The sequence below is a fragment of the Poromitra crassiceps genome (assembly GCF_964638095.1).
Source record: "Poromitra crassiceps genome assembly, chromosome: 20".
In the NCBI taxonomy this organism is placed as follows: domain Eukaryota; kingdom Metazoa; phylum Chordata; class Actinopteri; order Beryciformes; family Melamphaidae; genus Poromitra; species Poromitra crassiceps.
Window position 1 is genome coordinate 6,782,191 of NC_139637.1, and position 23,243 is coordinate 6,805,433.

The window sequence follows — 23,243 nt, forward strand, 5'->3', positions numbered from 1 at the left end:
TTATTTGACAATTATGGGGACTGGATTGGGCTTTGGCCAATCCTGGCGTGTTCCACCCCCAAATCGAGTGGGATTCAGGGTGTTGTGGCGCTCTCCTCGGGAAGAGCCAGGTGACGCCAGGTTTAGTGGTTGAGTGGAGCTCAGCGAGCCGCAGGCAGCCAGCTGCCGGAGCGGAGAGTGCAGACCGTCGGCCTGGAATCTCCGAGGTGCGACCCCTGACAACCAGGCTCTCAGGCACGTGCCATTAACGCTATTGTGGTAAATACAATATTCCTGGAATGCGAGTTTTAACGAGCCAGTTACATTTCTTTGCATTCTTAGGCATAACCGTTTTCTTTATTGTGTATATCAACATACAAATGGCCAAGTTAGTAGTTAGTTTATGGGATAGGAATTCTGCCAGATGACAGGCACTAGGTGCCATTTTCTCCTTCATTTAGAAGAGAAAATTATGCTGAAATTAAGATTTGATTGACAGCTGCCATGTCGTGATATGATTGGATGAAATGGGGTAGAAATTGTATAGTACTATGTGACTTCAGCAAACTTTAGTTTACGGTTATGAATGAAATCTTGAAAAATGAACTTTTGATGTGAAAGTGTGAAAAACTAAAGAAATTCGATTTTTGAGATTTTTTTTGGCATACATAGGTGCACTGCATACCCAGGTATTTGAGCTAAAATAAAATAAAAGTTATTTTTGGGTTCAGCTCGACTTTAAAGCCCCATTCAGCAACTTCTCCAAGTTTTGCTATTGGGGAAACTGCGCCCTCTGGGTGGAATAGTCTGTATCAGTATCGCCATTCAAAGTCAACAAAACACAGCGCCAGAAAGCTCTATGTACATGTGGTGACATTGAGTACTCACCACATGATGAAATAATAATCCATAGTTACGTGAAACATCATTTTCGTATCAAATCCGCACCGAGTTACTTCCTTGTTTTACTGAACACAGCGCTTCCGCTGTACAGCGCATGCGCGGTATGCCGCTCATGCTGTCTACGGGACGCAGGCACAAAATGCTTAGTGCCAGGAGAGGCCTTTGGAGGGCGCTGTGTGACCAATAGAGGCGACATTCTCCCTTTTAGAATACACTGGACCATCTTCAATGACTAAAAAGCTGTTATATTAATGTGAAAAAGTTACTGATGGGGGTTTTAAAGCTCCCCTCCTGTCAGTTACTCCTCCCTGTTTCACTTTTATGTTCTATGAAAACGTACATGTGCACACGCTGTAACAACACTCATCACCATTTGTAACAAAGAGCTTACATTGATAAGAACCAAAGCCTAACAGTTTGTTCCACTGCAACATAATGACTGGAGGCGCTGTTGTAAAAGAAGCAGAACAGTCCTCGATAGGTCCTCTGACAGATCAGGTCGTTAAGTTTATTATGTCCGAGGAGTCTATTTAATGAGCAACTTTCAAGTGATAAAGGACAAAAGCTGGTTATGACAACTATGATGTCACTCAGTGGTGATGGCTAAGTAGGTGGGCCTGAGTAATATCATCAGTGATGTCACTCAGTGGTGATGGCTAAGTAGGTGGGCCTGAGTAATATCATCAGTGATGTCACTCAGTGGTGATGGCTAAGTAGGTGGGCCTGAGTAATATCATCAGTGATGTCACTCAGTGGTGATGGCTAAGTAGGTGGGCCTGAGTAATATCATCAGTGATGTCACTCGAAATGTTCACAACAGCATGGGCTTCAGGAAAGCCCTTTGAGCCTGTATGATATGACACATTTAGTGCAGTTTCTCCTTATATTTACGCATCTACTTCTTCCTTTCTTCTTTCACAAGCAAAAGACCAGGCAAGGCCTGACAACAGCAGGGCCATTTGCAAGTATCTTTATCAGATATTGGCAAACACTACTTTGTTTCATGCATCTGGTTTATATGCACAGTCCTATGGTCAGTTAGGGAAGTTGGCTCTATTGAAATCTTCAAAACTACACTCAAAACCCATTTATTTTCCCAATCATATGGTTGTGTTTGATGGTTGTGTTTGATGGTGTCATTCAATGGGAAAAATTATTAGCTGTTGAGTATATATAATCCTGAATTGCTGAGCGGGCTGTCTCAAGCCAGCAATATCAGTATAAACTTAGACTTAGACCTAATTTAATAATATGGCATCAGTCGACCCAGTAGCTTAGATAGAAAATCTAATAGCTGGTGAATAAACTTAGTCCTGAACTGCTGAGCGGGCTATCTCAAGCCAGCAGTATCAGTCTAAACTTAGACCTAGACTACCTAGACCTGAATTAGCAGTATAGTATTAGTCATCCTAGTAGTATGGACAGAATATCTAATATCCGCTGAATAAACTTAGTCCTGAACTGCTGAGCGGGCTGTCTCAAGCCAGCAGTATCAGCATAAATCTAGACTTGATTTTGTAGTATAGTATCAGTTGTTCCAGCAGTATAGGCAGGAAATTATTAGCTGCTAAACTTAGTTCCACCTCTGTGCAGATTCCTTCGTACTGGCTCTCCCTTCTTCTCTCTCTCCTCCTCAGGTGTCCTTCACTGGCCTGACTTGCACCCCCACCCGCCCGTCGACCACCACCGCAGCCCTCGATCTGATCGCCATGGTCCTGGCCACCTGTCGTCACTCTGGCCCATCTACCCACTACTCCTTCACCTGCCCTCCTTCCCCGGCCTCATCATCACCACCGACCCCTATCCTCCCCTCCTCTCATCTTGGTTGATGCCACCAATGCAGACTCATGGATCCCTCAGATCACCCTCGTGGAACTCCTGATCATTTTCCCCCTTTTCAGCTTGCTAATTAGCTAGTATTCCCTGAACTTACTAACACTTAAAGACTCAATTTTCTATTTCTTTTTGGAATCTACCTTTTTACACTTTCAACTTTCTTGCCTGATCTTAGGATCATTTAAAGACTACATTTTCGTATTGCTTTTGTTTGACTCCTATTTACATTTTAAATTTTCTGTTCTTTTGTAAATTTTATTTCTATGATGTGAAACTCTGTAAATGGTTAGCCCGGCATCTTCTCGGCCTGTCCCGGAGAGGGGTCCCCAGAGGGGGTCCATAGTTGGGCCCTTACAGTACATCGGCCCTCACAAGGTTCCTCCTCAGCCAACAAGTCACTGAGGCAATCCATGTGGTGGAAAGGTTTCCTTGCGCGCACTGGGGGTGAGGGGGGGGGGGGGCAGGCCTGTGTCCCGGCCTGGCCTTCTCTCCCACGCCTTATGTGGCCCCCGGCGGGGGCCGGGGTGGGGGGCATCGGTGCTCTCCATCACTGGTAGAGGGATGCCGGTAGGTTAGAATAGCTTAGGTTAGGCGATAGATTAGCTACAGCCTAACTGTAGGCTGTAGACCTGTTATAGTGTTCAGGCTAAAATAAGACTAGAGCAGAATAGGACAGGCCAGACTAGGCTGTAGATTAGCTAGATTCCCTGTGTTCTAGTTAGTTCTGGTTAATGGCTAGAGTAGTCAGATTGTCTGATTTGCTCCCCCCTTTTCCTGCTCTCTCCTCTCTCACACTCTAAAGCATACCACTCATTCTACTCTAAAGCATGGCATCCCCTCCTTTCCCTGTTCTCTCCTCATACTCTCTCTCATACTCCCCCTGCTCTCCCTCCCCACCTCCTCCCTTTCCTGAACTATCCTCCCCCACTATTCTAAAGCATGGAACCCATTCTATTCTATAGCATGGCACCCATTCTCTTTATCTTTCCCCCTTCCCCTGTTCCTTCCCCACCTCTCCTTCCCTCCTCTCCCACATTTCCCATTCCTTCCCCACCTTCTCCCTTTCCCTGCACTCTCCTCCCCCACATCTCCCACTCTCCCTCCCTCCTCCCCTCTCCTGCTTTCTCTTTCCCCCTTCCCCTGCTCCTCCCCCACCCTGCTCTCTCCTCCCCCATATTTCCCATTCCCTCCCCACCTCATCACTTTCCTGCTCTCTCTCACATTCCCCCTGCTCTGCCTCCCCTGCACCACCTCTTCCCTCTCCTGATCTATCCTCCCCCACTACCCTAAAGCATGGCACCCTTTCTATTCTATATTTCTATATCTCTCTATCATATGATTGTTCAATGTGTTATTATTACTACTGTAATTGCTACTGTTGTCAGCTAGAATTAGCTCTTAAGCATGGCACCCATTATCTTTCTCTTTTCCCCTTCCCCTGCTCCTTCCACACCTCTCCTTCCCTGCTCTCTCCTCCCCCACATTTCCCATTCCCTCCCCACCTTCTCCCTTTCCCTGCTCTCTCCTCCCCCACATCCCCCCGCTCTCCCTCCCTCCTCCCCTCTTCTGCTCTCTCCTTTTTATCCCTTCCCCACCTCCTCCCCTTCCCTGCTCTCTCCTCCCCCACATTTCCCATTCCCTCCCCACCTCATCATTTTCCTGCTCTCTCCTCTCACATTCCCCCTGCTCTCCCTCCCCTGCACACTCCCCACCTTCTCCCTCTCCTGATCTCTCCTCCCCCACTATTCTAAAGCATAGGACCCATTCTACCCTAAAGCATGGCACCCTTTCTATTCAATATTTCTCTATCATATGATTGTTCAATGTGTTTTCCTTACTACTGTAATTGCTACTGTTGTGTCAGCTAGAATTAGCTAGACATATTTTCTGTGAAGTCCTCTGAGACATGCTTGTGAATTAGGGCTATACAAATAAACTTGACTTGACTATGATCTCATGCAGTCACAGTAACGTACGTGCTATACTAGTTGACTGTTGTCTTTGCAGTGTGTTCAAGTGCACATTTTTGGCCGCGACACAGGAGACGTGAGGTGATGCAACAGTCGGCATTCTTTGTCTTTTGAAGTTTTGGTGGTGTGTTGCAGCCTTAAGATATCCGCTGGAGAAAATAAAATCCATGCACAGATTTACCTCCTATAGGTCCACAAATTTCACATATATTATTAAGCTCCGCCAGCGCCACACAGCTTCCGGCTCGCTGGTTGCTCGCCTGCACATCCCAGTGGGGCGGTGCTTATAGTAAAAATCTTGTCTAAAAGTATTAATATTGAACATGTCAGGTGTCTAATTTGCATTATTCAACACTGCATTTTCTCAGTGTCTCAGAAACACACTCGGCAAGTTTGAAGTCGATCGGACGAACGGCTCTGGAGATGTGTGATAAACAGAGAGCATACAGACAGACGGTCGAGCATTTATTAAGGAGATACACACTTACACTTCCTCACTCCTGGTTTCAACCTCTGGACTCCACCATGGTCCACACTGTGGGGCAAACAAAGTCAGACCAGAGTATTCTATTTGAGGACAGAAACAAAACCTTAGCTTTTTAAATATATACCTGAGAGAGTCCAGTCTCCAGTGTGGATCCTCCAGTCCAGCAGAGAGCAGCTCCATTCCTGGGCCTCCTGGATGATTGTAGCTCAGGTCCAGCTCTCTCAGATGGGAGGGGTTGGAGCTCAGAGCTGAGGCCAGAGAAGCACAGCCTTCCTCTGTAAGCAGACAGGCTGACAAACTACACACACACACACACACACACACACACACACACACACACACACACACACACACACACACACACACACACACACACACACACACACACACACACACACATTAATCCATGTCAGATTTGATTAGTAGCCTACTGTGAAATTAGTTGTGATAATGGCGTCAAATTCTAGCAAAACGGTTACTGCCTCATACAGTTGGCTGGTCAGCTCTGTGGTTATGTGCAATGCTGGCAGTTGTTGGGGAATTTGATTGGTGTCCTATGGGCTAAAGCAGGGATACTCAACTTGCTTCGCCCGGGGGCCACTTTTTGAACCACCAACCAGAATGTTAACAAGCATTATAAAACGGCTCTCTCAAATCAAGCAATCTGATTGGTTCACAGCCATTGTATAATTCCAGTAACCGAGTTCAATAACCCATAGCCATGGGTTATTGGTTGCCATGGCAACTCTCTTACTAAAAGGCAGCGCTGCGCTCGAGCCAAACAGCTTTCTCCTGATCTGCTGTATGGAGGGTCACTAGTCCTTCAAGTCTTGTACAATGAGTCATTATGGACGCATGATGGCGCAACTCTCAAAAACAAAATGGCGGAGACAGCTTTCAGATCCTTGTGAATCGATCTTCGCTTATAACTTTACTAATACTTCGCAGAAAATGATGTTTTGTACAAGAATAGACGCGGGCTAATGTCTTAACCCCTCTCTCGCGCGCCCTCACTCTTAACCCCGCATTTCTAAATAAGACGTAACGTAGGGTGACCATATTTTGATTTCCAAAAAGAGGACACTCGGCTCCGCCTCGAGATACTTTATTATAGCCTATAATACAAAAAAATACTCTTTTCAAGTCTTACTGGAAAAATAAATACAAAAATATGAAATAATGTTATAAATAATACCTCTGTATTAGAAAATATTTGAACAAAATATATCTTACAATATTGTCAATGTAATAATGTAAATAATAAAACCGTAACAAACCAAAAATTAGGCTACTTCAATATTAATATAATACTATCAATATTACTTCAAGGCACTATAGTGCAATCCATGGACCTGTAGCTGTTGTGGTGTTTCACAGTATGAAATGCAAATCGTCCGTTTTCCCGGGTCCGTTAATTTTGTAGACGAACTCTCCCCCCGCACAGCTTTCTTATGTTTGTCTGTGTCCATGTGAGCTTTCAGATCCCCCGCACCTTTATTTGAAAGGGACACTAGCTTTGCACACAGTGCACTCCGCCTCCCATTTGTCCCGACCAGGATGGTAAGTGGGGAATCTTAATTCACACTTATGCTTCGGCATTTTGCAGTAGGAGGCTCGGAGCCAGTGCTGCTCCGATGTCAGCTCTCTGTGTTTGTGAGTGACACAAGAGCCGCCCACAAGGGAGGCAGCCTCTCAGGGATTACGTCACACGCAACAGAGTACTATTTAAAGCGCCAGGCACCGTTATGCCTAATGGTCCTGTGAAAACCCGGACATTTTCAATAATTAATAAACCCCCCCCCGGACACCCCGGACAGGACGTGAAAAGAGGACATGTCCGGGCAAAAGAGGACGTATGGTCACCCTAACGTAACGTTACTTGGTGTCAGCATACGGCTCTGGTGTCGGGCTTTGCGAAAAGCTCTCAGCAAGCGCCAGGATTGGCCAATGTCGACTTCAATCTCCAGAACGATCCAATCAAATCACCCGCACGTCTATCTTCTTGCTAGAGGTCCCGCCTTACAGTAGTGTTTCAACTGACTCAGAATGACTCAGAATACCATGCCAGTCGGACTTATAGTATTATTATTATTATTATATTATTATACTTGGAAACCGTTTTATAAAAGCAATATAGCACTCGAGCTGCGTGGTGTTGTGGAATATATCCCGCTGATAAGCTGTTATCCCACGAGGCCGCAGGCCACAACACACTTGCTCTCATGCTATATTGCTTAATTATACCATGGTCTGGGTGAATACTCGATTCTGATTGGCTGCAAGGTGTCCATTAATTTGTGATAATGTACAGTGATAATGTACACCTAGCTAAATGGTCTGTTCACCGTTCATATCAATGCGCCAGGATTACGACCACGACAGAGCCGTTTGAGCTCTATACCACCGTTAACGCTTAATATGGCACTTTTATAAGTTTAGAAAAAAAGATTAGTCGGTCAAAGTAACTATTTAGATTACCCCTGAGTGCTCAGTTTATTAAAAAGAACGTCTATTTAGAAATCTGATTTTTGTTCTGGTCAGCTGACAGAAGCCGGGCTCTCAGCTGTCAACTGTCAAACCCTCTGTTTACAACTTGCAGCAAGCAGCAGCCAGGCGCTCTGGGAGAGCGCGCGCTGCCTCTTATCACTGATACAAATCAAGTCGAAGAGGAAAAAGACGAGATCAACAAAAAGAAAACAACGAAATGGGCAGTTAACACATTGAGTGCCACAGCGCTTCAGTAAAATTGTCTGGAGCCTGTGCCAGATTCACTTCCATTCAGTTGAAAACAGCTATAGAATTTTTTCTATTAGGGCTATATGGACAGGGCTGGACTCTAATGAAACATTGGACACTCCTGCTTCTTTCAAAGAAGAAATTTTGTTTCTAGACAGTTCCATTATGAAATGACAGCCTCTGAAATAAGAGCACTTTCAAGGGTTTTCTGCTGTCTTTTTTTACTTTTCAAGATAAAGTCACTTTTATGAATACTTTTTGCACTCTAATTTCAAGCACATTCACTGACTCTAGCTAATATTTTCTGATGTAGTGACATGGTGTAGTTCTGTGCAGCCTGCGTGCCCCACCCCCCTCTCCCCCCCTCTCCCCCCCTGAGCTGCAAACTCCTCCCCACACGCACACAGTCTATTTTCGCAGCCTCCGTTTTTGCCCCGGGCGGATCCCAGCGCGACAAGGAAATGGCAAACGGGACTGAAGGAAAAGGTTTGGTTGTTCGGCGTCGGGTGCTGCCTTTCTGGCAGGGAATCGTGTGGAGAAACTATATGCAGACAGATAGATAGAGGCAGAGGAGCTCAGTTGTGGGCGCGGATCGCAGCCAACTGTCAGCTGCAGACAGAGCAATCTATATGGCTCTGGCTGCAGCATGCATCGGTGTCTCTTTGATCACGGCTTTCTCCTGCACAAAGTAAAGGATCTAGCGCCAAGGTTTTAGGGTGGCGCAGCTCCCGTGTAGATTTTTAAGGTGGCGCCGTGTGATCCCTTGAAGGGATTGATGCTCACTGGCTGGGTACGACCTTAAACAGCAGAATTATGGAATAATATGAATTATGATTTTAGGACGTCCACAGACGTCCTTGGCACTTCTCGTTACTTTTTTTTAGGACGTCCACAGACGTCCTTGGCAGCAGGGCCGTAGCTAGCTATGAGGACGGGGAGGTCCGGACCTCCCCTAATATTTCAGAGATTTTTTTAATATTTCAGAGATTTTTTTTTTTTTAGCCTTTATTTAACCAGGTTTGTCCCATTGAGATCAAAGATCTCTTTTACAAGAGAGACCTGGCCAAGAAACAGCAGCAACACAAAGTTACAACAAACAAACACATAAACACATACAATTGAAAAACATTAAAATGATCAAATAAAACATTTGCATACAGACAGCCTGTTCTCAAGAGATTTTACCATAGCCTTAAAACCATTTAAGGTTACTAAGCTATTAAGTTTAAGATCAGACTGCAGACTGTTCCATGCGGTGGGTGCAGAGAACCTAAAAGCTTTCTTCCCCAATTCAGTTCGGACTTTGGGAACAGAAAATTGTAGAGTGTCCTGAGAACGAAGATTGTAAAAAAATAAAACAATCTGCATGGAAAACAGGAAAAGCATGAAAAACACGGGATCGCTTTTATTTTGAAACGAAAGGCAGGTCAGGCAGGAAGTCATCTGACGCCGCGTCCGCGGTAACTTGATTCTGAGAGAGCAGCAGCATGGTGGTGAGTGATGACTGTCTGTCTGCCTGGCGAGATAATTGAAGGTGAGCGAGCTGCGAGACAGTGAGCGAGTGAACGACAGACAGTGAGTGACACACACTGACAGATTTTTTAGCAACAACCAAGAAAGTAAGTGTCTAGTCTGTCTAAGTAACTTTGTGTGTTGTGTACGGCTTGGGTTGTGTACCTGTGTTTGTAGGTGTCATTTTGATATGAATTTGGCTAAAACAGTTTGTGTTTGTTAGTTACAATTATGTTGACAGGAGAGCTGAGCAGGTGGTGACATGAAAGAGAATATACTGAATAATGACATCACAACAGTATAATCCTAATGTTGATTTAAAATGATATATTACTCTAAATATGGCTTAAAAAGGGGGAAAAAAAACTCAATTTTTGAATCCGCCTCCCCTTACTGGACCTCCCCTATTTCGGAACTCTTGCTACGGCCCTGCTTGGCACTCAATGTGTTAACAGCAACACACTGAAAGCTCTTTCACACCGGCCTTGAAAGCCGAAAAATGCACGGAAAATAGGATTCGCGCATCCGATGTGAAAGTCGTGGACGCGCTTTGGTGGATAATTGTTTTACGCCTTTTGTCCCGCGACGGTAGGTAGTAACAGCGCCGGGTTACCTGGCAACCCGCCTCCATTTGAAAGCATCATCGCAGCAAGCCGGAAAAGGTGCGAATGGTCAGCTCATTCATAAAAAAATTACAGGGGAAATCACCTCATGTATCAAGAAAGTGCAGGAGTGAAAGTAAAAAAAAGTAGCCTATACAATCATGACTGCAGGGACGCCAGGAGGAATGCTCCGTGCGGTTAGACTTGTTAGACGATGTTGACATTAGGTAAAATTAACGGATATAATAATAAGCTTCAGAGGGCTATAGCTGTCTGTGGCGAGTTGGTCTGATGATATTCCCCCTCGAAATCAGCTCTGTGCATTCCCTTACAAAAACTACTAACGTTAAGTAGTCATGTGCATTTATAGCCAATACTATTCCCCCGACGAACGTTATGCAGACTGCAGCTGTTTGATATGCGGGCAGTCGTGTATCGTTTCAATTTTAGTAGGACACCATATCGATCTGCCCGCCCACCATGCGAGTGCACCTATCATCCCTGCTCAGCGGACTAGGAGAAGGAGGGAAGTCTTGGTTGTTGAATGATTTCGTTCATCATACAGTAGCCTAGGCTACACAAACCTATGAAAATATTAATTTGGGCTAGGAGGAGCAGGAAATCCCTCCGCTCGCCTTTCAATCCGGGAGCGGGGGATTTCACCTGAAAGTACACCACAGCACGGGATTGTGGCCGTGCTGCTTGGCTCTGTGTGAAAGCAATTTCTGTGGCGAGGGTGCGAGCTTTGCGGGACTCCTAAACGGCAATTTTTGCGCGATCTGTGTGTGAAAGAGCCTTTAGAGACGTCCTTGCACAAAACATACCTGGACTCCAACTTAGGAAGCTGATGGTTTTCAGTCTCCTCCGAGCGCAGCGCGAGCATAAGACCCGCAGACGTTAATGTAATTCCCTTGAATGCGAGAATTAACGAGCCAGTTACATGGCGTTGCATTCTTAGACATTGCCGTTTGCTTTTATTTCGTATGTTACATACAATTGGCTAAATTATTAGTTAGCTTGACTCTAGAATTGTGCCAGGTGCAGGCACTAAGCGGCCATTTTATCCAATGATAGCCTAATCTTGAGCAGCCGAGGGGACTATTTTGTCTCGCCAGTTCTCAACTCATATTCAAGGTTATGAAAACTAGATTTTGATTGCAAAATGCATGGAAATATAAATGAATGGTCTTGTTTTGTTTCTTTGGCAAGTGACCATGGTATAAGCGGGTTAATGCACTTCGAAGTGTCCATTATCAGAAATTATTGGACTTCGCGGCTTCGCCTCGGACGGTTTACGCCTCCATGTCGTCCAATAATTTCTGATAATGGACACCTCGTCGTGCATTAACCCTTACATAATCAGAGTGAGAATGCAAACCCAATATCCAGTGTATTGGAGGTACTGTACAACAAAAGGTAGAAATTCAGTTTCTTCAATTCAGTTCAGTTCTCAAATGTGTTCAGAGTAAACGCTCTTCCCAAACAAATCAATAAAGGATCTCTCTCCAAAAGAAAATTAACCTACTTATCCTGTGTGCACACAGCCGACCTGTTTGGTTACATTTATATCATATAAATTAAGTAGGCTACATATAGTAAGTGCCTGGGTGGCAAGCAGGCTGCAATACTTGACAATTTAGCTGGAGCTCAGTCAAACTTTATTTAACAGAAGGGATGAGGAAGCGCTGCGTGGGTCCTTAGTAAAATCACTGAAACAGGTGCTCTTTGGTGAGGGTGGAGAGAAGCATGAAAAAAAGTTCAAGTTGGATCCTTGTAAAAGTAAAAAAATGGAGTAGAGTACAGGAAAAACTTGAAAAATCCAAGGCCACTCTGTTTCAGGTAGAACAGTTAAAAAGCCTTTATTGTGGCATGGCTAAATCTTACACAATTAAAAAGACCAACGCGTTTCAGCTACAGAGAGCCTTCATCAGGGTAGAGGCCCAACACTGAAATGCATGGCATTTCATGGCAATAGAAGTCATCCCCAAATCTGCCAGAGGAGGGGATAGACTCAAGCATCTCCTCCAAAGAGAAACCTTTTGGATTGTAACGCTAAAAGCAACCACCTTCCCTGGTTTGAATGATGATATTGATTTCTCTCCATTTCTCTGAGTCAGACATTTTTTTTGTTATTGAGATATTTTGCTCAGTTAAATTTATTTGGTTCCTCATCCTGTAGCTTCCTGGGAGGTCTCTATGGCCTCAAATGTGTAGGCTGCACAATTGTTGCTGGTACTGTATTTAGTTCCTGCTGTCAGGTTGGAGTGTTATTCCTCCAATTCCCTTGCCCTGAGCCTGACCCGGGGGATATGTGAAGTGTACCCTTTCAGACATGAGGCATGTTGCTTTCATACATGTGGAGCATGTAAAGTAGGGTGTAAAGTAGAGAGGGGGCAGGGGTGGGGGGAATTTGGACATGACCACACAATGGGGAGTTGTGAAAACTGACCACACAGCTGTACTTCACTGTCTGAGCATAGCCTTAAAGCAGCTACGAGCAAGGTTTTTGATTGTTATTAAACAGTCTAATTTTAATATCGATGCCTCACATCTTACCTCTAATAGTAGACGAGACCAACACAGACTAGTCTCGCTTGAACACCGAGTGAATCGGCCAGTGTTGTCTTGATGATTAGTCTCTCTGCGTCCGGGGCAGATCAGGAAGTGAAATGAAACGGTTTGTGACAGCCACTTCGGCCAAAACCACAAAATAACTTCCAAACAAATTGTTAGAATATAACGAGAGATGTTCGCGAGAGTAGCAAGCCCCTGGCTGTAGCGAGCATGGCGTTCTCTTTGTTTTATGGTATGTCGCTAGGCAGAGCGAAACGGTTGAAGGCAGGCAGCTGCCGTAAAACGTTTCATTTCACTTCCTGGTCTATCCGGCCCGCCGGAAGACAGACACAGACTCTATAATCATCAAGAGAGCAATCTCCGATTCACACGGCTTTGGTCTCAGCTACTATTATAGGTAAGATGTGATGCATCAATATTACATTCAGACTGTTTAACTCATTGAGTGCCAGCCACTTTTGGAAAACGGATGCTCCCAGTGCCAGCCCTTTCAGAGCGTTTTCAGTGATTTCTCGAGGCCCACAGAATATTGTGTGATATTACTATGTAAACACCGAACGCGCCCAAAGAACGATGAGACTCTATTGTATCATCAGCAAAGGTTGTTTTCACCAAAAACAGACGTTTCAAACTAGAAGCTGAGATAATGAGCCTTTTGTGAAATGAAGCATTTCAAGCACATCACTGACTCTGAAGCTAATATTTTCTGATGTAGTGACGTGGTGTAGTTGTGTGGTGCCCTGCGTGCCCCACCCCCCTCAACTGCAAACTCCTCCTCCGTGGGAGTGTCTCTGGTGGCTCTGCTCGAATCTCTGCTACCTGCGTCAGGCGACGAATCTCTGCATGGAGCTGGGATAAACTCATCCCCACACCAACACACAACTTGCATGCCAGAGCTGGGAGAAACTCACCCCCACACCAACACACAGCCTGCATGCCGGCGGAGCTGGGAGAAACTCATCCCCACACTAACACACAGCCTAACACGCACCCAGCGTCTATTTTCGGAGCGCTCCGTTTTTGTGCGCCGGCTCCCAGCGCGACACCGAAAAGCCAAACCGGACTGCTGAGAATGGTTTGGGGCTTCGGCATCGGGTGCTGCTTTTCTGCTGGCTAATCGTGTGGAGAAACTATGCAGCAGAGACAGAGGGGCTCAGTTGTGGGAGCGGATTTGGCTGCTGTTCGCAGCTAACGTTGGATCCAGCCAGAGCAATCTGTGCCGCTCTGGCTCCAGCATGCATCGGTTTCTCTTTCATCACGGCTTCTTTGCTGTTTTTCCTCACCTTTCTCTAATTTGGAGAGCACTGTCGCCACCTAATGGGTCCGTAAAATAGCTTGTACACCTTCAACATCCACCATATTTTTACAGGAGATGCATCAGGCTTTAATCCACGTCCCACCGTCAAAAAACGCAATTGACGTCTTTAGACGTCATTGGCACTCTACGTTACTATTTGAATTGACGTCTTTAGACGTCATTGGCACTCAATGAGTTAATAACAATCGAAAATCTTGCTCGTAGCTGCTTTAAGTGAATCGCATTGACATTCAACAAACTATCATGACATGCAGAGTCTGAAAACAAGTTGCTAAAAATAGATAATGGGCGATAACTGCTAACGTTCACGGCATATAATCGTTTGCACATAACGTTAGTAATTAATTAAACAACCCTACAACTCACGCCCAGATGCATCGATTTCCTCGAGTCTCAAGCGCTAAAAATAAAACAGGTCTTTGCTATGTTCAGTCCTGAAATGCGTCAACCCTACTAGAATTATACAGAATACAGGAAGCTAGACGTTTTTACCTTCAAAATAAAATCAATGTTGTATTGCTTAGTAACAAGAAATCAGAACGGTCGACTCACTACGGGTTAAAATTTACTTTTCGAAGGGAGCAGATATTCTTCCAGTTTATCTCTGTTCTGTATCTTTCGGATAACACACACAAAAAAATATTACACGTGCATTTACTTCATTTAACTCATTGAGTGCCAGCCACTTTTGGAAAACGGATGCTCCCAGTGCCAGAGTTTCAGAGCGTTTTCAGTGATTTCTCGAGGCCCACAGTATATTGTGTGATATTACTATGTAAACACCGAACACGCCCAAAGAACGATGAGACTCTCTTCTATCATCAGCAAAAAAAAGTTTATTGATATCATTTTCCCTTCTTTAGTTATCAGCCGGAGAAGATAGGTTGATTTCACCAAAAACAGACGTTTCCATCTAGAAGCTGAGATAATGAGCCTTTTGTGAAATGAAGCATTTCAAGCAAATCACTGACTCTGAAGCTAATATTTTCTGACCTGAAACATCTGAACAGTAATTTCCTTCAATAAAACAGCACCCCCACCCCCCTCAACTCCAAACTCCTCCTCCGCGGGAGTGTCTCTGGTGGCTCTGCTCGCTCTGCTGCGTGTGTCAGGTGAGTCTCTGCTGCCTGCTATGGCAGGCTCTGCTGCCTGCTATGGCAGGCTCTGCTGCCTGCGGATCCATGTTCGGATGGCGGCCACTCGTCGGGGGAGTCTGGATCGGGCTCGCTGAGTTCGTCTGCGTTTCTGGGGTTTCGGTTGTGAGCTGGGATGAAGCTGCATCCGATTCTAGGCTTTCTGCTGCGCGTTTCAAAGTGCGCTGCACCCAGAGTCTATTTTCGGAGCGCTCCGCCTTGTGCGCCGGCTCCCAGCGCGACACCGAAAAGCCAAACCATTCTCATGAGAATGGTTTGGCTTTGGTTTTCTTTTCTGGCGGCTAATCGTGTGGAGAAACTATCGCAGCAGAGACAGAGGGGCTCAGTTGTGGGAGCGGATTGGCTGCTGTTCGCAGCTAACGTTAGCTCCAGCCAGAGCAATCTGTGCCGCTCTGGCTCATGCATCGGTTTCTCTTTCATCACGGCTTTTTCTGCTGTTTTTCCTCAACTTTCTCTAATCTGGAGAGCACTGTCGCCACCTAATGGGTCAGTAAAATAGGTTATACACCTTCAATAGCTCCAATATTTTTACAGGAGATGCATGAGGCTTTGATCCACGTCCCACCATCAAAAAACGCATTTGCCGTCTTTAGACGTCATTGGCACTCTACGTTACTATTTGATTTGACGTCGTTCGACGTCATTGGCACTCAATGAGTTAATTGCCATTATTGCGAAGGTTATACCCTGAAGTTTCCGTTTATACTGCCTGACTTGACGCTACTTGGAATTTGCGGTTCTGCATAGGGCTGCAACTAACGATTATTTTGATAATCGATTAATCAGTAGGGTTAGTTGTCGATTAATCGATTAATCGGATAAAAAAATGCACTGATATTGTTTCCATCCGTTTATTGAAAAACAACTTTTTTTTTGTTAAACAAAAACCCACCGGGCTTTGCTACATCAAATAGCTTTGACACGGCATGAACGAATACAAAATACATACAAATGTATGGTGTAAGTGCAAAAGATATCTTCATATCTTCTTAAATAAAGTGCTAGGAGGAATTTCAAATCTAGCTACAACCTCCTCCAAACACTCTGCGATGTTGGGAGCTGTATGTCTCTCGTGCAGAGGCATGGTGGTCAGGGAGTTTGCCTGCATGACCCAATCAACACAGAAAGAGCAGGCCAAGTCGAGAGATCCTCTCCACAACAGAACCTATACGCAACACAGACTAGCCCACAGGATGAGTACAATGTGAGTCTGCTAAATACAGAGACAACCCAGCCCTGTAGACACAAACAGACTGTAGCAGCTATAGTAGACACAAACAGACACACTGTAGCAGCTATAGTAGACACAAACAGGCTGTAGCAGCTATAGTAGACACAAGCAGACAGACTGTAGCAGCTGTAGTGTAGCACACACACCAATGAACAAGGGACAACAACCCCTCTTTTAGTTTACATACCAAGTCTGCTCTACCATTAACGTTAGCAAGCTAACGTAACGTTAACTAGCCGGTCGGCTTAACACACCATGCTTGTCGACCTGGGTGCGGGCGCATCAGCTGTTAACGTTAGATAAACTAAACAAACTATCTGAGTTTACATACCACGTCTGCTCTACCACTACGTTAGCAAGCTAACGTAATGTTAACAAGCCGGTCGGCTATAACGTTAACGTTGTCGACCTGGGTGCGGGCGCATCGCCTGTTAACGTTAGATAAACAAAACAAACTATCTGCTGTGAGACGAACATTTCCACTTCAAACAACAATACACATGGGTCTAATAATGTAACATTAGTTTACATGCATATCGAGTTTGTAGTAGTATAACGCTAAGTTAAGTTAACTTACCCGGCTCCTGAGCTCCCTTCACCATCATCCAATGATCCAACATGTTTGTGTTTAAGGTGTTCACGCAGGGCCGTTGTGCTTCCATGCCATGCAAGATCGGCTTTGCACATTTTGCACGTAACAGACTTTTTATTTCCAGTTAATATGCTCCCAAACTTGCGAAGTTTTGGGTCGAGCTGCTTTCTCGTTCTCAACTTGTTTGTCGTTTACTGCGCGTGCGCAAGGCGAGTGACGTAGTCGGCTCCGCGACAGCGGGGCCAGGGAGTGACGTAGCCAGCACTGCGCCGCAGCAGCTGCGGTCAGCTGTTGTTAATATCAACAAAACAGATGGCTCTGCGGTCCAACTAATCGCGAGGCAACGAATCGATAATCAAATTCGTTGCCAACGAATTTAATCATCGATTTTAATCGATTTAATCGATTAGTTGTTGCAGCCCTAGTTCTGCACGTGAATCTTCACAAACGCTGTGTAAACATTAAATCAAAGGCATGAACGCAACCAGATCCAGATACCCTACCTAGCGACGTCCAATACTGGGAAGCAGGACGACTCTCGCGTCCAAAAATGCTCATTAAATGTGTGTGCTGTGCGAAGCTATGCAGAAATTAAATAAGATCAAAGCCATGAGCATTTCAATCCAGCAACATGTAGCCTGTTGGCTGACACACACGGAGCAGGTTCGAGCTTCATTTGGAAAAACTGAAACGGCATGATGTTTTTTTTGCTCGCTCATTCACATACAGTATAATAATAATCTGCCACGCTGGCTTTCTGTCTCCCTCCCTCTCGGGGAGGGGGGGGTGGGACAATCCGTCCCTGATACAAGGGCTCGAGGTTGTCTTACCTCCGGATAGTAGGAGGGTCGCGGGAGCTCACATAGCTCACCAAAATGTGTTCATACATACATGCCCTCTAGATACTGTAACTCCCGAATTCCAAGGCATGTCTGAAAGCGGCTTATGGTATCGCTGTTTAGTCACCCAAAATACAAATTCTAACAGCGCCAGAAACACTCACATGTACATGTTGTGACTTGTGTACTCACCACGCGATGAAATATAAACAGTGTTGGGCATGTTACTGTAATTACTTACTTTTTCAATAACAAAGTAATAGAAGGCGTTACAATTTCCAAAACAGTAATTATATTACAGCTACTAATCCAAAAAAGGCTGCATTACTGCGTTAGATCATTGCCCGCCAGAATGCAGTGTTTTCTATGTAAAAAGAGAAGAAAAGAAAAAGTAATCCTCACGATCTCAGGTAGACCTGTCACGCAAATGCGCACACATACGTCAGAGCATGGTTGTGCACAACACGGGACGCCAGCTACTTCACAGGCAGGAATTATTTCCTGTGCCTCTCTGTGGTGCATCTGAGTGGGATCAGCCTCTCACTGAACGTGCTCCTGTGTTTGACCAGCATGCCGTGGAGTGGGTGAGAGTCATTGTTCATGATGGAGCGTAGCCTGGTCAGCGTTCTCTTCTCCGACACCGCTGTCAGAGAGCTCAGCTCCAGCCCCACAATGTCCCTGGCCTTACGGATCAGTTTGTTGAGTCTGTTGGCATCCGCTGCCTTCAGCCTGCTGCCCCAGCACACGATAGCATACAGGAAGGCACTGGCCACCACCGACTCATAGAACATCCTCAGCATGGTCCGGCAGACGTTGAAGGACCTCAGCCGTCTCAGGAAGTAGAGACGGCTTTGGCTCCTTCTTGTAGAGTGCTTCAGTGTTCTTAGCCCAGTCCAGTTTATTGTCAATGTATACTCCAAGGTACTTGTAGTCCTCCACAATGTCCACACTGGCGCCGTGGATTGAAACAGGGGTCACCGGTGCCGGTGTTATGATCAATTAGGGTCCGGGTCGGGTCCGATTCTATCACTATCTATTCTATCATTATGTGTAATACCCGAGTAGACCTGTGAAGACCTCTATAAAGGATTGAACATGTTGAATCTGACCAAACATCTCCAAACAATTCCAAACAACCACAGCCAGCAACGGGGCACCAAACAAACATCTGTGTTTGTCGGAGAAGGTTTCATTGGTGTACCATGGGCTTAAGGGATACTGACCTGAGACTCTCCAGTCTACAGTGTGGACTCTCCAGTCCAGCAGAGAGCAGCTTCACACCTGGATCTTCCAAGTCGTTGTTACTCAGGTCCAGCTCTCGCAGACTAGAGGACTGGGAGCTGAGAACTGAGGCCAGAGCTTCACAGCTTCTCTTTGACAGCTTACAGCCACTCAACCTGGGGAAGAATTAGCCATGAACAAGAAATTTGAAAATAGTTTTTTCTGTATATTGCATTTCATATTGAAGACATCAAGTTATGCATGCACCTACAGAGATTTATTGGAGGCTTTGACCAGCGGCAGCAGCCCCAGGAGAGCCTCCTCTGAAGCAGAGTATTTCTTCAGGTCAAACACATCGAGCTCTTTTTCTGATAACAGTAAGATGAAGACCAGAGCTGACCACTGAGCAGGGGAGAGTCTGGCTGTGGAGAGACTTCCTGAACTCAGGTGCTGTTGGATCTCCTTCACTAGAGAACGGTCATTCAGCTCATTCAGACAGTGGAACAGATTGATGCTTTTCTCTGAAGAGGGATTCACCTTGATCTTCTTCTGGATGTACTGGACCGTTTTCTGATTGGTCTCCAAACTACTTCCTGTCTGTGTCAGCAGGCCTCTTAGGAGAGTCTGATTGGTCTCTAGTGAAAGACCCAGGAGGAAGCGGAGGAACAAGTCCAGGTGTCCATTTGGACTCTGTAAGGCCTTGTCCACAGCACTCTGGTAGAGGCCTGTTAGTTTAGATTTGTCTCTTGATAGTGTTGACCACCAGGATGTTGATTGACTTTCTGACAGTAGATTGACACCAGTGTTGATGAAGGACAGAAAGACATAAACTGCAGCCAGAAACTCCTGAATGCTCAGATGGACAAAGCAGAACACAGTGTCCTCGTTCAGCCCACGCTCCTCTTTAAAGATCTGTGTGAACACTCCTGAGTACACTGAGGCTGCTCTGATATCAATGTCACACTTTCTCAGGTCAGCTTCATAGAAGATTAGGTTGCCTCTCTCTAGCTCCTCAAAAGCCAGTTTTCCCAGAGAGAGAATCATCTTCCTGTTCTCTTTATTCCAGGTTGGATCTGTTTCAGCACTCCCATGATACTTGACATCCGCCTGTTTGGACTGAACCAGCAGGAAGTGGATGTACATCTCAGTCAGGGTCTTGGGCATGTCTCTTCTCTCTCTGGTTTTCAACACAAGCTCCAGAACTGTAGCAGTGATCCAACAAAACACTGGTATGTGGCACATGATGTAGAGGGTTCGTGAAGTCTTGATGTGGGAAATGATTCTGCTGGCCTGCTCCTCATCTATGAATCTCTTCCTGAAGTACTCATCCTTCTGTGAGTCAGTGAAGCCTCTCACCTCTGTTACCATGTCAATGCACTCAGGAGGGATCTGCTTGGCTGCTGCCGGTCGTGTGGTCACCCAGAGGTGAGCAGCGGGAAGCAGTTTCCCCTTGATAAGGTTTGTGAGCAGCACGTCCACCGAGGTTGACTCTGTAACATCAGTCACAATCCTGTTGTTCTGGAAGTCCAGAGGAAGTCGACACTCATCCACACCGTCAAAGATGAACACAACTTGGAACTTGTCAAATCTGAAGATTCCTTTGGTCTCAGGAAAGAAGTGATGAAGAAGTTCCACCAAACTGTACTTTTTCCCTTTCAGCAGATTCAGCTCTCGGAAAGTGAATGGAAATGTGAACTGTATATCCTGGTTGGCTTTGTCTTCAGCCCAGTCCAGAGTGAACTTCTGTGTTAAGACTGTTTTCCCAATGCCAGCCACTCCCTTTGTCATCAATGTTCTGGTTGGTTCATCTCTTCCAGGTAAGGGTTTAAAGATGTCTTCACTTTTGATTATTGTTTCCGGTCTCACTGGTTTCCTGGATGCTGCTTCAATCTGTCTCACCTCATGTTCATCATTGACATCTCCACTCCCTCCCTCTGTGAGGTAATGCTCTGTGTAGGTCTGATTCAGAAGTGTTGGGTTTCCTGCTTTAGCAATCCCCTCAAACAGACACTGGAACTTCTCCTTCAGACTGGATTTGTGATTACGTTGGCACACTCCAGCAAGAGTTTCTGAAAGTACAAATTATATCAATCAGTGGATGTTGCTGTAAATATGAGAAGTGTAAATATTAAAGGTCCCAATTTGTGCAGCTGTAACCTCTTAAAAACGTGTGTCTCTGGTCCATAAAACATGATTCTGGATTAATTTGTCGAAAATATAGCAACCCCGTTTGTTGTGACGGAGTTGTCCCTTCCTCATCTCGTTGCGTCCCAAGAATGGTCTGTTTCTATAATATATTCAGAACTAACAGTTCCCATTGGCCGCTGAGGGAGAGCCCGCCCCAGGCTCCCAGCGGCCAATGAGATTAGCGTCTGTGGACCAGCACGCTAGGTTGTGTCCACAACTAACGTTAGCAACGCTACGCTAAAGAGGACATCTCAAAATGCCTAGACTTACCGAATGCACCTCCGCAGTTGCTGGATCACGTACAGTTGGCGTCGCTCCAGCTAGAAGTGTTAATTTTGTGGCTATAGACAAAATGGTGCAGGTAGCTTGTGTGAGAGAGCGCAGTATGCTTGAGGACCATCGTGACGTCCCGATACCCCGTCTGGGGAACAGAGCGTTAGGGGGCGTGGCCTGAAGGAGGCTGCAGGGGGAAGCTGGATAGGGACAAATCCAACTGTGGCAGTTCTGAGCTTGTGACCACTCATTACAGGGAGGGATGACAGCAGTATATGCATTTACAAGTAAAAACAGCTTTTGCACGGAATGGGACCTTTAATCTGTGAATGCATACTTTTCCTAACCACATGGCATCTATTCTGCTCATCACTGGTGGACAAACAGGTCCTGACTGTGTGTGCTACCCAATGTGAAATGCATCTGTGGTGGCATTTGTTCTTAAATTATACTGTGTTCAGCATTATACACCCACATGAATAAATCAATGATTTTAGCTGATGATTCATGAGGATTGTGAATATTATTTTGCAATCTGGAATTGAATCAATCTTTCTTGAGAAATGTCTATATTTAACTTATCATATATCTCCCATTTTCCCACCACTTCCTCCCTCCATCATGTTAAAGCTGTTAAAGCCTCTTACTGCTCTGCAGAGAGTCAGCCAGCTCCTCCTGCTTCATTCTCCTCAGGAAGAGCAGTGTGATGTTTAGAAAAGCCTCCTCCTCCTCCCTCGGACTCTCTAAGCATTCTGGGTAATCTTGACTCAGAACCAGCTGGACTCTCTTCAGCTCCTTCTTCACAAAAGTGACAATGTTCTCCTCAAGCAGCTGCAACAGAATAACATTTGAATTAAACATTCTGAAAAATAATAATAATACTGTAATAACATCAGATCCACTGGTCTAAAGAGTGCAGCTTGAAGACCTCATAAAACCAACAATCTTTATTTTACCAGGCAAGAAGTTAGTTAAGAACAAATTCTTATCTACAATAATGACCAGGAAGCAGGCAAAAGACCTCCTGATGGAACAGGGTTTGGGGAGAAATAGTCTCAACGCCAGACCCATGAGAGTTGTTACGCTGATACACTACGTTACTGCATGCTGCAGATCTCTCTCTGGGTCTGGGACACTCCCCTCAGCCAGCTGGGGACGGAAGTGAACCGTTCACTTGGCCAGTGATTGGCCAGTGGTGGATTCAGTCTCCACCACTCAGTAACGACTTTGCAATCTGCGATCAGACGACACGGGAGTAGTGTCCTCTAGTCTAGAGAGAGAGTGGCGTCAGCGGAGGACCAAAATGTGAGACTCATTAGCCAATGAACAGCCAGGAATGGGTCTCGCGCTACTTTTGCATGCTAAAATAAAGCTGATAATGTACAATTTGATTCAAGGGGGGGAAAACCCTTTCAGAGTACAACACAAACTGTCTATTTTGCTGCAACTCGACAGTGCTGCTTAATCCAGGACCTTAATTCCAGGAACTCTTGAGAGTAAGAAACTGGTCCATTGGAGTGAATGGAGATGTCGGGACTCTTCTATCTAAATGGCTCTGCACGGGAGGCGCAGCCCATTTTTCGAACCGCTCTCTCATTGGTCCTATGACCTGTCACTCATTCAATTTCAACCCGCCTAGACCTGCCCTCAAACCCCAGCAGTGGCTGTGAAGTGGCACAGACTAGTTTGTGTAGTATGCGGAGCGCAGGGATTCAACATAATGTTTGAGTCTTGGGAGAGACTAGAGGAGAAACAACAACAACAACAACAGACCAGAGTACCATAAATTCCGGACTATAAGCCGCACCGGTGTATAAGCCGCACCTGCA

General features: G+C 45.5%; 1 protein-coding gene across 1 annotated transcript in view; it reads right to left on the reverse strand.

Annotated features, from left to right (window-relative positions):
- LOC310794528 (NLR family CARD domain-containing protein 3-like) overlaps window positions 1–22,485 on the reverse strand; it is a gene marked incomplete at its 5' end in the record, with an annotated part of 389,910 nt that extends 367,425 nt beyond the window's left edge. The window contains 5 exons of the mRNA XM_083656498.1: window positions 5,300–5,473; window positions 18,957–19,130; window positions 19,226–21,023; window positions 22,062–22,212; window positions 22,408–22,485. Coding sequence (XP_083512624.1) covers window positions 5,300–5,473; window positions 18,957–19,130; window positions 19,226–21,023; window positions 22,062–22,212; window positions 22,408–22,485 — 2,375 coding nt within the window. The remainder of the gene's footprint in view (window positions 1–5,299; window positions 5,474–18,956; window positions 19,131–19,225; window positions 21,024–22,061; window positions 22,213–22,407) is intronic.
- Between the last annotated feature and the right edge of the window lie 758 nt (window positions 22,486–23,243).